The sequence below is a fragment of the Perca fluviatilis genome, chromosome 3 (assembly GCF_010015445.1).
Source record: "Perca fluviatilis chromosome 3, GENO_Pfluv_1.0, whole genome shotgun sequence".
NCBI lineage: Eukaryota > Metazoa > Chordata > Actinopteri > Perciformes > Percidae > Perca > Perca fluviatilis.
In genome coordinates, this window is record NC_053114.1 from 6,293,857 (window position 1) to 6,311,415 (window position 17,559).

The 17,559-nt window shown below is 40.5% G+C and overlaps 1 protein-coding gene across 1 annotated transcript; it reads left to right on the forward strand.

The window, feature by feature from the left end:
* The first annotated feature begins 1,240 nt into the window (after positions 1-1,240).
* mtch2 (mitochondrial carrier homolog 2) lies at positions 1,241-17,284 on the forward strand. The gene is made up of 13 exons (XM_039795724.1): positions 1,241-1,373; positions 2,733-2,817; positions 4,420-4,526; positions 5,736-5,762; positions 5,847-5,903; positions 7,945-8,002; positions 8,181-8,232; positions 8,333-8,392; positions 9,374-9,467; positions 12,797-12,844; positions 12,942-13,009; positions 13,772-13,847; positions 16,494-17,284. Exons 1-13 carry the CDS (start codon positions 1,287-1,289, stop codon positions 16,578-16,580), a joined length of 906 nt encoding a protein of 301 aa, XP_039651658.1. The 5' UTR covers positions 1,241-1,286; the 3' UTR covers positions 16,581-17,284.
* The last annotated feature ends 275 nt before the right edge of the window (positions 17,285-17,559 follow it).

A 17,559-nucleotide genomic window follows, 5' to 3' on the forward strand; every position in this document is an offset into this window, starting at 1 on the left:
TATTGTGTGTGAGCTCCATCACATGCTGAGCCAGTCCATAGTTATCAAAAACACAACAAAGCTTTTTAGTCCCTATTATTTAGCCTAAATAATAACAGTAAGTCAGTTAAACATTTAGACACTATGGACATGCGCACACACTTCACACAATTAAGTTATTTTACTGTAGTTTTTGAGAAAATTAAAGGCAAAGTCACCTCAAAATAAAGTACATTCTAACATGTTGTCATATGAATCGCCTACATTTAAACCTGAACGGTTCCAACTTAAATGTATGTAGACTACAGTCGAACAAGGGAGTAACAACTGGGAATTTTAGATGTAGATAGATAGATAGATAGATAGATAGATAGATAGATAGATAGATACATAGATACATAGATACATAGATAGATACATAGATAGATAGAGGGATAGATAAGTTTAATGCCCTAAGTAGTTTAGTAAGTTGTCTAAATGAAATGGATGGCCTATACAGAGAAGGCCTATTTTAGAGAAAATTATGCAATTATGTATTTTTGTATTTACTTGTATTTATTTTAGAGGAAAGGAAAAATGACCTTTAGCCTATTTGTAAGTAGCCTACTGGATACTTACACATTCTATTTAATTTGGGATGTAATGGGTGTATATATCTTAACGATCACTGGTCACTCTATTAAAATGAGTCTTAAAGATGTTATTGTTTATTTTGAAAGCAATGTTCATTCATTTTATTTCATGATAGTCTACATCTCATGATTTGGGCTTGGTAAATTTAATATAATGTTACACAAATTTGAAAACTTCCTTTTTAAAAGAAATGTGATAGATTTTTTTTTTTTTATTTAATGCAGTCTCTCAGTCTATTTATTTGGTGTAGACTCTACACCAAATTATATAGGTACTCTACAGTGTAGAGTAATTTACAGTAATTTTAAAATGCTGTCTATATTTTAATGTATTTTTTTCTTTGTCTCCTTATTGTTTATGCCTTTCTGGATGTTGTGTGAGATCTATGATGTCTGACTTTTACGGATGAGGATGGGCCACATGAGAAAAGTTCCTTCAAATTTCCTCAGAATTTTAACTTTAAACTTAGAACTCAAATACATTTTTCACATGTGGCCCTAATGCTCTTCTATAGACTTTGTACCATTTCATTTATTATTAAAATAAAAAGTACGGGGTACTTAGGAAGAAGAACACTAGATGGCGGTACCGTTATAATTACATAAAATATGGGCGCCATCGCCTGCTCTGACGCAAGACCAGACCAACTTCCTATCTCCCCTGTCTCTCCAAAAATGGCGGACGCGTGTGGCCAAATATTGCTGGGATCAGGGCTCACCGTCCTCTCCCACCCTCTGATGTACATTAAAGTCCTGATCCAGGTAAGAGGAAAAGTGTTTGTGCAGCCGCTGGGAAGATGTCAGTGGCCCAGGAGCTGCTTTGGTCACTGTTAGGATATGTAATTACAGCATAACTTAACGTTAGCTTACGTTAGCAGCCTTAAGAGGCAACTGTCAAACTCCACTTACTTTAATGTTGCCTCACTTAGTATATTAGCTAATGTTTAGTGTATAACATGACTTGAGCCCTTTCGCAAATCCCAATCATGGACTCTTTAATTAAACATGCATTAAACACACATAGCAGCAAATGTTCCGAAAACAACATCAACTACACGGTCGGTCTGCTGTCCCTATGACCTTCTGTTTGAAAATACTCTGTAGCAGGCGGAAGTGAGTGTGTGTGAACCAGATTTTAAAGTTTATACTTTACTGCTGGTGTGTAGTTCTGCTTCGTTAATGTTCTGTATGGATAATTTACAATAACACTTATTCGCTATGTGACATATTCCCAGATACATAGCTAGCTAATCATGTTTTTAAACAAGCTATTGGGTTGCCTTACATCGAATTGCTAGAGATAACAGCTAACGTTAGGTGGGTTAACATTAGCCGACCAGCTCTGTTCTCATATCTAGCTAGCTAACTTTATCCACTTTTGCTGCATATTCGAACAATTCCCGAATTGACAAAGAGATTTACATTGCTGAAAGACTCCCACACATTGGCTTTGTCGACCTGTTTAACATTAAAAGGTCAGGTACGAGCAACCATGTCTTGGCGTTAACATTCTGGATATTCAGTTAGTTTTACAGCACCCGCCACTCTTGGGTAGCTAGCTAACTGTCGTTATGTATCTTGAACAACACATTAAGAACACAAATGACTGCGTTTCGAGCACATTGTTCGGGGACCTGTGTCATTTACTGAACGGTGTCCTTTGGCCCACTAAAATAGCTTGTAAGCTAACACTAGCCGTTGCTAATTAAATTAGCTAAAGTCAACGTTACAGCAAATCCACATCTTTTAGCTTTACTGTCAAAGTTGTTTTTAAGATAAACAGGTTGGTACAATATGAACCTGGCTGGTAGCGTTGCTTCACTCATTAGCCAAAAAACAAGTGGCTGGTAAAATTTGTATATTCACTAGCCATTTGGCTGGGGGATGATAAGGTTAATTTTGAACCCTGAAGATAAAATAAGTAACTTGGCCCACAGAGAAACTTTTGTGAAGACTAAACATTGAGGCAAAAATTGCAACATTAAATGTGTCAAATAGAAACCAGGAAGTGTGGGAGAGCCACACAAAAGAAGAAATGTGGGTGAGCCATAATGAAAGTGCATGCAGTTCCAGTGAATATTGCTTCTTATCACATTTTATTATTCTTTTGTGTGTTGTTAGGTAGGACATGAGCCGCTCCCTCCCACCCTGGGCAGGAACCTGTTTGGCAGACAAGTTCATCAGCTGCCTGGACTCTTTGCTTATGGTAAGTCTGACTGTCCACATTAAGCCCTGTTCAGAAATGGAATCTGTTAAACTTATTACAGTGCTCTTAGTCTCGCATTGCCTAGTTTATAACCACGACGTTCCACTTCTGGGATTGCTCAGTTACCGACGGAAATTCCACTGGATTTCACTTATTTAGACTGGATATCCGTTGCCTTGGTCTTCCTTTGTGTTGACATTTTAAACTCCTGTGGATTTATGAGGACTATTGATAAGTGCTCCTCATATCTCTGTAGGGTAAATCCAGACAGCTTACAAGACTGATCTGTCCAATCTGAGTTTTCTGTTGCACGACTAAAACAACTTCTGAAAGTGCAAATGTTCCACCAAAACAAGTTCCTTCCCGAGGCTATTTTGTAGAGGCCCATTGCTGTCTGGCGCTTAGTACCGCCCAAGACGATTGTGATTGGTTTAAAGAAATGCCAATAAACCAGAGCATGTTTTTCTACCATCCCAGAAGGCTGTGGGGACTCACCAAGACCCTCTCTGCAGCGCAGAAGGTCTAGCAAAGCAAGACTATGCATTGCCAGACCTTCCTCCACAGCGCTGTGGAAAATAGCCTCGGGAAGGAACTTTTTTTTTTTTTTTTGGTGGAACGTGTACGTTCAAAAGTTGTTTTAATCATGCAACAGAAAACTCAGATTGGACAGATGGTCAAGCTAACTGTCTGGCTTTCTGCAGAGATCTGAGGAGCAGTTAGCCATAATTCTTATAAATCCACCGGAGTTTCAAATGTCAACATAAAGAGAGCCCAAGGCAACGGATATCGGGCCTAAATGAGTGAAATCCTGCAGAATTTCCATCACAACGCAACAATCCCGGAAGTGGAACGTCAAGGAAATAAGGTGCTTCTCATGTCATTTAAATTGCCTCCTACAATCCTCCCTTTGCCTCGCTTCCTCACGCCCTCGCGACCGAGGAGGCACGGGAGAAAGGCGAGGAAATCACAGGAGGAGAGAGGCAACAAGCAAATGTGTTTTTAGAGGGATGAGACGTCCTTTCCTCTGAAGCGTCGCATGAATTTGTCATCTTTGGGCGGAGTTAGCAACTCCTTCAACTGCAAAGCTTCCGGGAAGGCTGCTCTCGTGTATCCTTGCCTATAGCTCCTTGATGATCCCTCCTCGATGTTGCTCCTAGGGGCAGAAATAAGAGCTTTGAGACGGCCTTTTACAAAGGAGGGACAGAACATCTTTCAGTTAAGCCGAGGAGTCGAGGAGCCATGAAATGAGGGCCATGAGATGCAGAATAGACTATAGTGCTCTTAAGAAGACCGGAAGAGATGGGCTTTTAATGTCTGTCTATGGGTATTAAACCTTGTGCTGCTGTAGCTTTTATTTTAATGTGACATGTCACATGACACATTTTGACCACTGCGCGGTGTACACCTCTCTTTACAACCTTACTGTGACAAATTCTCACGTTGAGGTCATGGGTCACAGTTCCCGTGTCAAAGTAACATGTTTACGGTTTTCTAAAAACTATAACAATGTGAGATCTGAAATACCTTTTTATTTTTTTTTATTTTTATTTTTTAATCCCTTTTTATAACTTCTCCTGCTTTTGTATTTTCCAAATGTTTCAGCAAAACACATCATCCAGATCGATGGGAAAGCGGGTCTCTTCAATGGGCTTGTTCCCAGGCTCTGTGCCGGCTCCATCGGCACCATAGTGCACAGCAAAGTTCTGCAGGTAAGCCTGAACAGATCACAGGATGTAATCACACGTCCAGCTTGTTCTTCCAATAGAAGTAATAGTCTAATCGTATACTTCTCCGGAGATGTAAGATGAGGTAGACTTTATTGATCCCACACTGGGGATGTTCACTTGTCACAGCAGCTCAGTGCAGCACAACAAAATAACAAAACTACACATTAAATATAAATAGGATAGAAAAATACACACACAAAAAACAAGAAAAGAGTAATAACGGTAATATGTACACTATAAACACTTCTTGTACTTACAGGTGGGGAGAATATATATATATATATATATATATATACACACACACACACACACACACACACACACACACACACACACACACACACACACACACACAGAGAGTGTGTCAACTCTGTCATTTCACATACATTTGTTGTTGTATTCTTTTTGTGACTGATGTAATCTCTTATGAAAAAGTCATATTGTACAAGTCATTATTTACATGTGGGGGAGAATAAATGTACTGATATACAGAGGAATATGAGATGGCATATTGCACAGGTCACAGGAACATGTACAGAGTAATAAATAACTAAATAGTGCAGAATAGTCTTGGCTCATGTTATTGTTCCATTAGCATTTCCTTTATCATTTAATTACATTATTGTTGTTGTTGGACACACTTGTGCCCTCTGCTCCGGGCACGGAGAAATGTTGAAAGAAAATAAATAAATAAATAAAATAGCCATATGGAGATTTTACATTTTATTTAGTGAAAGTGCGGTTTCATTATTGGCTATATTATTTATATATAGCTATGTAATTGTACTGAGGATTGTGTCATAGCACAATTAAATTTTTTCGGACAGCTACAGCACCCTGTTTTTCTTTTCACAAAAATAGAGAATTAAATATGTAAACATAGAAGAGGAAAAAACAATCTGGTGTATTTGTTCTAAAAGGACGCTTGTGTTGCTCTGCCATTTGCATGGACATACAGTATGGCAATACTTTCACGCTCACATTTCTATCTGTTTACACCTGGCTCTAATTTGTCACTTACGTGGAGATTATAAAAAGATTTAGTAGGAACAGCCAGTAAAAAAAATAAATAAATCAAATGGCATTGATTTGAAATGTTGATAAGGTAGGATAAACTGACTTCTTGATTTCTGCCAGTACAACATCATTCACAAGGGCACTTTTATTATGTTAACCTCTAGTTTCTTACAGAAATGTCAGGAACAAGGCACGCCTCAGGTAAGATGTTTTTTGGTTTTTGTTTTTTTTACTAGTTTAGAAACTAGATGAGCGGTGATGCTGAGGTCTGTTTGTGTTGTTTAGGTACTGGGAGGTCAGCAGAAGGCTGTGGAGGGCTCCCTACAGCACGTGGTTAACGAGGTAAGACACCGGTACGGTTAACGGCTGAACGATATATCGTTCATTTCATCGTCCTCGCAATATCAACTGCCGTGATATACACATCGCGAAAGGCTGAGACATATCACGAAAAACACTTGTGTTAGTTGTAAGAAAATATCAGTATTGCGCACACCCAACTGTCGTTCTTTTTTTTCTTTTTTTGTGGTGCATTTTATATTCAATGTTGTATTTGTTCAATAAAAGACAGTTGGGAATGATTTCCTTTCATTTGTTGTATTTTAGCAGAATACTGAAAGCCGCAAAACTGAGACCACTTTAATATTTCGCAGCCCTAGTAAAGTTATGAGGACACAACAAGAACTAGAACAAACTCAGGCCACAGAAGTGTCTGTTACATTTATTCCACTACACTTCATGCATTTATTTAGTTTGTATTTTTAATCTTTAAATGTATTTGACTCAAATCAAATCACAAATGTTCGATCTGCCCAGCTGCCTATCAGAATAAACGCAGTGTTTCCCCCTATAGTTATACAACGGGAACCCCTGCCAAATGCCCCCAAAAAATACCCGTCTGTGGTTAGATCACACGCCTGTAGTAGCTGGACGGTCGAGTGTGTTATCTAAACCACTAAAGAGAGTTGAACAGTTGAAGTCAAGATAAGGTTGTCGGTGGCCTAAAGGCCCTGACGCACCAACCCGACCGCCGGCCTAGTTTGTGCAGTGTGTCCCGCGTCGGCCTTTTTTCGGCCGATTCGACCTGTTGATTTGGCATCAGCGGCTGTCGGCCATACAGCCAATTCATCTGATTTGCTGTTCGGCTTGAAAATGAGAGTGAGTAAACTCACAAACGACTGTGATAGGCACAAACAAAGCTCATTTTTCGTCTCCTCTGATCAATCTAATACACACAGAGCGGTCAAATCTTGTCAAAAATTACATTTCAGTGTTCCTTCTAAAATAAAAAAAAAAGGATTGTAATAACTATTTATGTCCATAAGATGGCAAACGTGCGATGAAATATACATAACTACAGGTATATGTTATTTATTCCAACAATAACATTGTCTTTTAAAGTGTCTCTACAAACCAAACGTTAAACTAATATCCTATGTGGTTACACACAGACCTGCTAATGAACACCACGGATTCTGTGGAGTGTTTTCTAGCTGAGCTGAACCAGAGAATAATCGGTTAAAACAGTCAGATGCCGTTACTGTTCTCTGTGAACTAAAGCGTTTTATATGAAGTGCCAGGCTCCTGTTTTTTTTTTTTCTTTTTTTTTAAGAAAGGAAATAACTGGAGTAGCAGGTGAACCAGCTTTAAAAATGACATCTTTTCAGATAAGTGCTGTGCGCTACCCGCACTTTCACTTCTCTCATTGTGGTCTGGCAAGGTTGGTTATTATTAGGACCAATGGAGGATTTTTAAGGCCGACATCGATAGGAATCTTTGGTGATTTAAAAATCCGATTTATTCCGATATATAAATAATAAAAATTTTATTTTTTTATCCAGAAACTCGTAACAAAACAGATTTCCCTAACATTAGTTATTTGTAGTTATTTGAGTCCTCACTAAAATAATATGATAATGCAGTTAAACTTGTTTTATTGTCACAACAGAACAGAGGAACATCAAAATATATTAAAGTTCTGATGAATAAAATGTATACAAATACAATCTTAAGATATGAAACTTAAAGTCCTTTGAGTAAAAACCCAATTAAAAAAATAAATAAATTCAGTGTTGCCAACAGGGACGTTGTAGAGCGCACTCTGGTGGACAAACTATGTAACGCCAACACTCAGAACATGGTCGAAGGGTGTCTTGTCCGTTTTTGTTTTATTTTTTAAATATTCATTTATCGGCCGTTCTAAATGCCGATGACGATAGTTGCCTAAAGTTGGTCGGTCAGTCGGGCTCTAGTTATTATATTCTCTTTAGGCTCAAACCAGGCATGTGTAGAATGGAGTTACAAAAGATGCAATCGGTCATGTCTACGTAAATGTATGATGTCCCACTTCATCTCCGTTGATTGTTTTCCGTCTATTCCACAGACGACCAAAGAGATGATCGCTCGCTCCTGTGCCACCGTCGTCACGCATCCCTTTCATGGTACGTCATGAACATCTGCAACTGCTCAGATCTTCCACGTGGTTTAACTGGCTAACAGCACCGTGCTTCAAAGCATGTAGCTTTGTGGTTTCACTTGTGAGACATTTGAATGTTTTGGTTGGATCTGGAGAGAAACCGGTCTGCATGTCAACTATGTTTTACTCGGCTTGTTTTTCAGTGATTACTTTGCGATGTATGGTCCAGTTTATTGGGAGAGAAACAAAATACAGGTACAGTTTTCATGTTTTAGACACAAACCTCAATGAGAAGAGCCATGAAAATCAGTAAAAAAAAACAACTTAAAATATCTATATTTTCTTCTGTTCTCAGCGGGGTGTTTGACTCCATCGTCACAGTCTACAGAGAAGAGGGCATCCTGGGCTTCTTTGCGTAAGTTTTACATTCCTTTTTTTTTTTTTTTGATTTGATGGTCAACTTTGAATCATTTTGGTGTGCTTTCATCACTTAAAGGCAAATACCGCACTAGATTGTTTGTTTGCCTCGGTGCTGCTTGCAATATGTGCACAGTACACACTATGTTGTTGAATAGGCTGCAACCATTGTTTAAAAGTGTCACCCCTGGGCGGCCGGATAGCTCAGTTGGTAGAGCGGGCGCCCATTTATAGAGGTTTACTCCTCGATGCAGTGGGCCCGGGTTCGACTCCAACCTGCGGCCCTTTGCTGCATGTCATTCTATCACTCTCTCCCATTTCGTGTCTTTAGCTGTCCTGTCAATAAAAGCCTAAAAATGCCCAAAAAATAATAATAAAAAAAGTGTCACCGCTGTTGTATATGATGGCTTATAAACACCAGCTAAGAGTCAGAGAAAATGTTTTCATTCATAAATGGATGATTTATGGCAGTGGAACTAGTTCATTAACCTAACTGATGTATAGATTTCAGGATCCTGGATTTGTACGTCTTTGATGGTGGACACTTATTGTTGTTTTTTTTATTATGACTTTTCAGTTTGTGTATATGACTGTAATTCACGATTGAACAAAATGTTTGGTTATATGCACACAAAAAACAGAAAGGAAAAAAAATTGGCCACCTTGGGGGGACTGAAAGTACTTTGTAGACTTATTGGATTACTATATTATTACATTATTATAAACTGTGCTTTTTAATATTATTTTCACCGTGGTGCGACACTGTTGGAGCTGCAAAAAGCCCAAACAAGACAGAGGGTAGTTACAAATGAATTTGGTTGTGTAGTTTGTCACTGTACACAGCCTGAGAATGGGAAGTGGTTCAGGGGCAAACTGGATTATAACCTGAACTTGAAGTGTGATCTTGTATTCGGGGTGCTGATTATTTGTCCTGATATTCCTGATTTTTTTTTTTTAATCTTGTCCCCCTCACCCCCAGTGGTTTGATTCCTCGTCTGCTCGGTGACGTCCTGTCTCTGTGGATTTGTAACTTGCTGGCTCACCTCATCAACACATACGCCATCGATGACTCGGTATGTCACTTCTTTCACTTCTCTTCTGCCCTAGTGGAGGGTAAATGTACAGAAATGGGGGTCTAAGCACAAGGGCCTGGCCCGGCCCGAGGATAGTGGTGGGTAATATCGGGTCAAGCTCGGGCAGAGAATCTAAACTCTACCGTTGCATTACTCCTGCTAGTGCACTCTAACTGGAGTCCCTTCTGCACACTCTAGGATTCCTAGTGGTTTTTTTTTTTCCTAACTGGATGGCTACACTGCACACGTAACGTACGCGGAGCGGACGTTCCAACGCTACGCTTCCACTATAATCAGTGAAGCAGGCGACAGCAGTCACGAGAGCAGCACCGCTACCAATATACAGGAAACAAAAAGCTTAAATCGGGTCCAAAAAATCAAGCCAAGCCCGTGCACGTTGTGTCCGAGCCCGGCCTGGCCCGACACATTAACTGTAATTATGAGTCCGAGCCCAATTTAAACCCGACAATTTTTTAATACGTGGGCCGTTATAACTGACGTTCGCAACTCTGGGTTGTTTGAACTGCAGAAATTTGTTTAGAGGGGGTATGCTTGGAGAAGTAACAAAAGAGGACGTTGAAGGCTGACTATCATCTTTTTATACCACGGCGAGCCTGCTTCATGTGTCTGTCCATCGTCAAAGTCCTCGTTTTTTTTGCTGTCATAGGCGAGGAGCGTGCCGCACTTAATGCACTCGACAAAGCCAACACATATGTTGTCACTGCCCACGACTTGTTTAAAATGGTTCCATACCTCCGACGTTCCTCCAAACTTGCTCAAAGTAAATCCTCTTGTTTTCATTTTTTTCTTTACATCTTCAAGCTCCATGTTGCACTTAAGCTACACAATACAGCGTGCGAGTGGAGAAGACGCTGCACATGATTATGGCATAGCGTTCTCCTCACCCAATTAGGCTAATAAAGTAATGATTCAAAAAACACAAATGCTTGATCAGGGGCCTGGCCCAGCCCGACGATAATGGTGGGAAATATCGGGTCAAACTCGGGCTCGGGCAGAGAATCTAAACTCTACTGTCAGTGAGCATATTGTCAGTTTCTGCTTTTATTTCTTGTTTCCCCTCACCTGCGTCTCTGATAACAGCTGACCGTAGATTGACATTTTCACTGCGCAGTGCCGGCTCCAAAAAAACTGAAGAAACCACAACAATCCCAAAGCGGAAGCTCTCCGTCTTGCCCTTGACTCAAACAACCCTACGCCGCGTAAAAAGTTTTCAGCGCTAGTCCGTGAGTCCGTGACACATGTAGCTAGCTGAGCTGAGCTGAGGTGAGGTACAGACGAAAGGAAAATTATCTGTTAAAAAATGTGGCGACATATCCCCGGTGTTAAGAGGCCCGCCGCGGAGTCAGCAGTAGCTATGGCTGTACAAACAGTTGAGAGCCAAGTAAAGAAAAAGAGAAGGTAGCCTACTTCTCGAACAAGTGGCGCATTGACAAACGTACAGCGAAAGTCCGTGCAAAACATTTCAGACCGTCCCTGCCAACCTGTATACATTTTAACGTCAATGTAACGATGTTTAAGGAGCTGCTGCCGTTTTAATCCTGTCGGCTTTCTGCTGCTCAGTTCTACCCCGCAACTGACGAGACACACACACACACACACACACACACACACACACACACACACACACACACACACAGAGGATGCAGGAAAAACCGGAGATGAGACGTACAGGATGACCTAAATTGAGGACAGCTACACTTGTTATTGTAAGATCAATGATAAGTTTAAGTCCTTTATCAAACCATATGAATGTGTGTCTCAGGCCAGGATAGGAAATTAACTAACAATGTAAAGATCAACAAGCTACTGACACATAATAAATACATTTATATTAATAAAATATGTATTAATAATAAGTAATTTAATAAAGCAATTAAAAGTATGCTAGTGCACTCTCTTTTATAAATTTGAATTCCTGAAAAAGTGGCTGGTAAAATTGGGCATCCACCAGCCACTTTGGCAAAAAAGTTAATTTCCCACCCTGTAGCCAGTGTTTAAAATAGTTACTGCAGTACAAATTGTGTACTAATGTTACAGCTGTATCGCGCTGTGTATATCTGGCAACCTGGCCCGGCTGTCTTAATGGACCGTTGATCCCAACACACAGGCCAAAACACAAACGGATATTCCATCAGGGAACGGAAATTTCAAAAGGATCATTGGATCAAGGAGCATTGCTGTCAGAAAACATAGTGTTTCAACTTAGCATGTTTCCTTAATATCTGATGACGCATTAGGGTCATTTTTGGATTTATTAAAGTAAATAAATATATTACATATTGCACCTTTTAAGAATTGAGGCACATTTTTAAACTACTGGCATGGCCCATAATCACTGCATACTCCAAGTAAATGAGATATTTGAGCAATAAAAAAATAGCCATCATTTGATTTATAACAAAGTTGGGTATCGAATGTTCTCTGTAAATTATAGTGAGGTCTTGATCTGCTTTATATGAAGTGTCCTGAGATAACTTGTGTTATGATAACACATTACTAAATAAGAAAACTACTGCCTGACTTAAAATTGCCATGCTTCCACTCTGTTTAGTTGCTATTAACCCAATGGTCAGACAAGTTCAAAATGTCAAATGTAGCAACTAATGCTGCACAACATAAACACGCACACAGGACCTGAACTAGATGAGAATCAGCATGCTGGGCAGATAAAACGGTCTGACTGATTTTTCTGAATCGGTGAATACCAAGTAAACCGACAGACGGCGCTCCGCGTGATTAGGAAAGAGCAGGGCAGCAGAATGAATTGTTGACTGGCGTAAAGAAATGGGCTTCTGGTGTGAACAGCCAGGCTACTGCTCGCCTGAGAAACGCAAAAGAGATTCAAAAACTGATTCTGGACCAGCCCAGGAGTGCCGTGACGAAGAAACTAGAGATGTTCTAATACCTTTTTTTTTTTTTTTTTTTCTCGATATTGATTCGGATACCTGAACTTGCATAGCGGCCAATACCGAGTACCAATCTGATACCAGTGTGTGTTTTTAAAAAAAAAAAAAAAAATGTTTAGATGTGGTATGATTGCTATGTTGTATGGCCTGGCTCAGGTTATAAACCCTTTAAAAAAAAAAAAAAAATTAAAATACATACAGAGAATGAATGCCCTAGAACTTTATTTAATAGTGTATTTATATTATCTAGTTTGTAAGTAAGTCATAACGGAAAAAGAACATCAACTACTTTTTAAAGTAGTTTTTTTTCTCAAATTTGCCGGAAGTCCGTCAGGGTTTTCCCAGGCTCCAGTCCCAGGCTCAGATCCAGGGTTAACGCTGTTCCTCTGTTCCTCCCTACAGATGAGTCACACAGGAGAAATCAAGAACTGCTCTCAGGCTGTGACCGGGGTGAGTGCGACACACATCGGCAGCATGTCCATCCGTCCGTCAGTCAGCTTGTAGCTCGCTGTTGGATCACGTTCCTCCTCTGCTTCTTTTCTTGCAGTTCTTTGCCAGTATGCTGACGTATCCTTTTGTTTTGGTGTCAAACCTCATGGCTGTCAATAACTGCGGGTGAGTAGGATCAAGTGACAAGACCCCAAAAAGCTGCTATCAGACTTCTCAACTCAACTACCCACCACTACACTGTGCTTTGCTGGAAGTTATTAGGTTATTAGTTATTCCTTTAAACCCTTCCGTTTGTCCTTGGGTCAAATTTGACCCGTTTTTTTTAAAGTTTCCATATCAGAACTTTGGATTTCTTTGAACCAAATTGCCCCAAAATAACGTGGATGGTTCCATACAACGCTCTTCACAAGTGAAATTAAGGATCAGATCTCTACTTCCATTGAATTGTGGGTATTTTTATTCAATTTTATAGCATTATCTTGACTAAACTTTGACAGGTCTGTGATTATCCATTACCTTCGTTTCTCTGATCTTAGTCAAAAGCATTCATCATTTCAGCTTTTTTCTAACACAAAAATGAGGTTTGTTGACCATGAATTCCAAAAATGATCGTTCAACTAGTGTTAATACGTTGGTTTTAGTGGTGATAAACTGAGTAAAGAGCAACAAAAAGTTAAAAACGGTGTCTAAAAAGTGTTGACCCGGGAGGACAACACAAGGGTTACGTGACAATGATGTATTTTTTTTATATATATTTATTCATAAAGCTCTATTTTATTACCCTGTGTTTTTTTTGTTTTGTTTTTTCTAAAGGAGCCATGCTCGTAATTTCCTTCATGTTTCACTTTTCTGTTTTGCTGAATGACAATAAAAAGGAATATTGAATCTTGATTAAGCCCTCTTTCTATGTTTCCGCTGTCCTCACAGGCTTGCTGGAGGCCTGCCCCCCTATGCATCAGTATACCCCACCTGGGTGGACTGCTGGAGGCATCTAAGCAAAGAGGTAACAACATCCCACGTCTAACGCCTGTGTAGAGAGATACAGACACATTTAAGCACTACAGGGGTAGGGTTAGGATGGGGCATCGAGAAGCACCCGGTTCCATCTTGGAATCGTAACTTTTGAAACGATTCCAAGTTGGGAGTCGTTTTTTTTATTCATTTATTTATTTATTTTTATTGGAATGGTATGGGAAAATTGGGTTTCGAATCGGACTACGGTTCCAAATTTACCACGCAAAGTTTTGGTTTCCGTAGCGCCCGCCGTACTTCCAGCAGGCGCTTGTTGCGTTGCAGCCATGGAGCGCATTAAAGGCCTCTTTACAGTCGCCGCACCCGACCCAATGTGACGTCAAAATGACGTAGATCTCGCTGGCGCGCCAGGATTTTAAGTGCATGACCAGAGGCCATGCACCGCTCTATTTCTTTTCAGCGGCGCACAACAAAGCGTAAACAGGAAGCATGGACGAGTTTGAGGGCAACCGGATGAAAGTCTCCCTTGTAAAGTTACCGGGTTAAGATGAGTTCTTTAATGGTGAACGAAAGGCTTGATCCGACGAAGTAGGTCATCGAATCGTTGTACAGACATTCTGAAGTGTTCAAAGTGCTTCTCTTCGCCATGGTTTACCTTTTTTCTTCTTCTTCTAGTCCGTAGAAATAGCAAAGTCGGTAGCCTTTCCTCATTAGCGCCGCCTCTCTTCAGGAGAAGACTGCAACTAGTGTTGCGACCACCACGCGCAAGTAAAAACGGTTATGGCGCTCCCATGACGTCTCGCTGGTTGCGCGACCGGTCGGGAACGGCAAGTATACCGGACGTCCAAGCGGCGCTCTAAAGTGTGGCTTTATTTCATGTTAAAAAAGCCCAGTAAAACTGTAAATCCCCATTGAATCAAAATAAAAATCTTCCTCTACCTGTGAAATAAGCATGTGGCCCGTTTCAACTCCACCCCTCAGAAAAACAGAATTAAGAAGCGGAATCAGAATTGTTTAAATCCAAATAATGCCCCACCCTTAGGTAGGATTAGGCCTGCACGATACGGGTAAAAATATGAATCACGATTTTTTTTTAGCTTAGAATTGCAACATGGCATCATGACTTTGCGTAAACATACATGCCACTTTCCTAAAGCCAAATGGCTTGTTATCTGTACGCATGTCTGACAACCCGCTCTGCCAATCGCCTGCCAATCGGAAGGTTGGGGGTTCGATCCCTGGCCCTGCAGTCCCATGTCAAAGTGTCCTTGGGCAAGACACTGAACCCCGAATGTGTGCGAGTGTTTATCTGATGAGCAGGTGGCACCTTGTACGGCAGCCTCGGCCACAGTGTATGAATGTGTGTGAATGGTGAATGGTTCCTGTAGTATGTTAAAGCGCTTTGAGTAGTCATTAAGACTAGAAAAGCGCTATATAAAAACAGTCCATTTACATTTTAATAGAGATGCCAAAGAGAAGATTGTGTCTTGTCTGTTAAACCAGGCAAAGGTATTTTTGCTTATGACTACAGCTATTGAAAATAATGATAAAGGTAATCGTAGTCCCCTTTTTATTCAAGTACATATGTCCTCCGCTCGGACAGACAACGCTACAAACCAGAGCTGCAGGTCGCTGCTACGTTCAGTGTCAAGGTGTTGGCACTATAGATCGTGGTGTTGTATGCCAAAGTAAATCCTCAGCACCACAGTTTACCACAGTCAGTTCAGGCATTCACATTAAAAAGATATTTCTGTAAACCTACAAACCAGAACGTGGCTAAATTCAAACCTGCTTTCACACCTAACCTGTTTGGTTCGGTCCAAATAACAATGGTGCGTTTGCCCGTTTGGTGTGGTCCGGTTCATTCCAGCTCCGGTGCGGACCAAACATTGGCACCAGAGTAAGGAAGGCCTCCTGCACACTGGCTGCGTGGCGTTTCTGTTGCGTGTCAGCTGCGTGGCGTTTTCTATGTCTTTGCACACTAGAAACATGTCTAACGCGGCGCTGCTGCTGCTAGCCTTGTCTGTACACATTTCCCATTGATAAAATGAAATAATAGCGTGTTCATCAACTTTTATTTTTTGTATTTTTGTTTGTACATATTTCGATTTATATTTCAATTCCCTTTCCTGAGATAATAAAGTCCATGTTATTGTTTTATCAGAATCCAATTATCTGCATTTATGTCAAAACCTAGAGACTTTCAAACCTCAAAATGTCATTTATTAAATGCATTTGTGTCAAAATGACATATAAACATCTTTTTCGTATTCTATTTTGCCTGGAAACGCTTCCAACACGCTTGGGCGTCGCGTGAAAAATAGGCGTCGGTCCTATTTCCAGCACGCACTCCTTTTCGGCGCAGCTTTAGCCACGCTTGAGACGTGCGCGTCACGCAGGCAGCGTGCGATCTCGAACCTGTTAACGTGGGAGCCGAAATAAAAAAACGGACAAGCCAAGTCGGAGTAAAAAAACAAGTAGACAGAGTTTTGTTGTTTGGCTCCTACTCCCTGTATTTTAGAGGTTTCTCAATAGGATTCACAAATCCGCAAAATGCCCAAATTCTTTTTACTTCAAAATTCCAACGTACAATGCGGAGGATTGGCCGTTGGGTTACGTGTACAGTGTAACCCACCAGCCACCACTAAACACTTCTTCTGTCTTCTCTTCATTCCAGAGCAACATGAGCAGAGGCAACAGTTTATTTTTCCGGAAGCTTCCGGCAGGCAAGATGTACGCAATTGACCAGAAGAGATTTTTTTAAAGCCTCAAGAGAACTGAGCTGAACATAGTTGTGATAATGAAACCAAACAAAAAAATATCAACCTTGCCTGACCTGGGGATGGACAGTCGGCACTTAATCTTTTTTTTGTATGCACTTGTTTACTACGAGGGTTTTTCTTCTTCTTCTTGATAACCTGCCATGTGAAATAAAAAAAAACCCCATTAATTTCCAGTTAATTTCTAAGTTTTGTTTTATTAACAGAAATGTACAGATTGAAACTGCAGGGCTGTAGAATGAGATGGAGCATTACATATTTTAAAAAAAACAACAAAAAACATGTACAAAATGTGATTGGATTAGCTCCCATGTTTTTTTTTTTTTATTTTTTAAATATAGATTATCGACAATGACTCCCCTTCATCCACGTGATGGGATTTGTTTGTTGAAAACAGCACTTAAGTCTGCATGTGGTTATGTCTATTAATTCACGTTAGTGATCAAGTGGGACCTCTTGTCATGTGGTATTGTGTGTCAAGTGTTAATTATCATGGCGCTCGCTGCTTGGCGGTAATGCTAGTGGAAAGGAGGGAAAGGCCCCGGCGGATGTTCAGGTGCATGTATGGGATGTACAGAGGCATGGAGGCTAGCCTGAGCTGACCAGTCTGTCTTGGCACTCTGAGCAGCCGAGTAATTGTATCAGCTCATTCTGACCGACCCGAATAAAAACAGCTTTTTTGACCTTGTCTTTCTTGTAAATGTGTGTTTGGTGTAGAATTTAAGAAGTATGTGAAATGGAACGTGCACTCAGAAACACCATCAAAAGGAAAAAGGATCCAGCGCGCAGGCAAAGTGTGGCATCCATGAGCTGCTGCGAGTTCGTGAGTTAAGGGATAGGACAATGTTTCTTAGCGTCAATGAAGCCCATCAATAGACCAACTGTGAATTGGAGTGCTGATCGGGCCGCATTTTTCTGTCCGATCCGGCCCGCATCAGACAGAGCAGTAACCAAACCCGACCC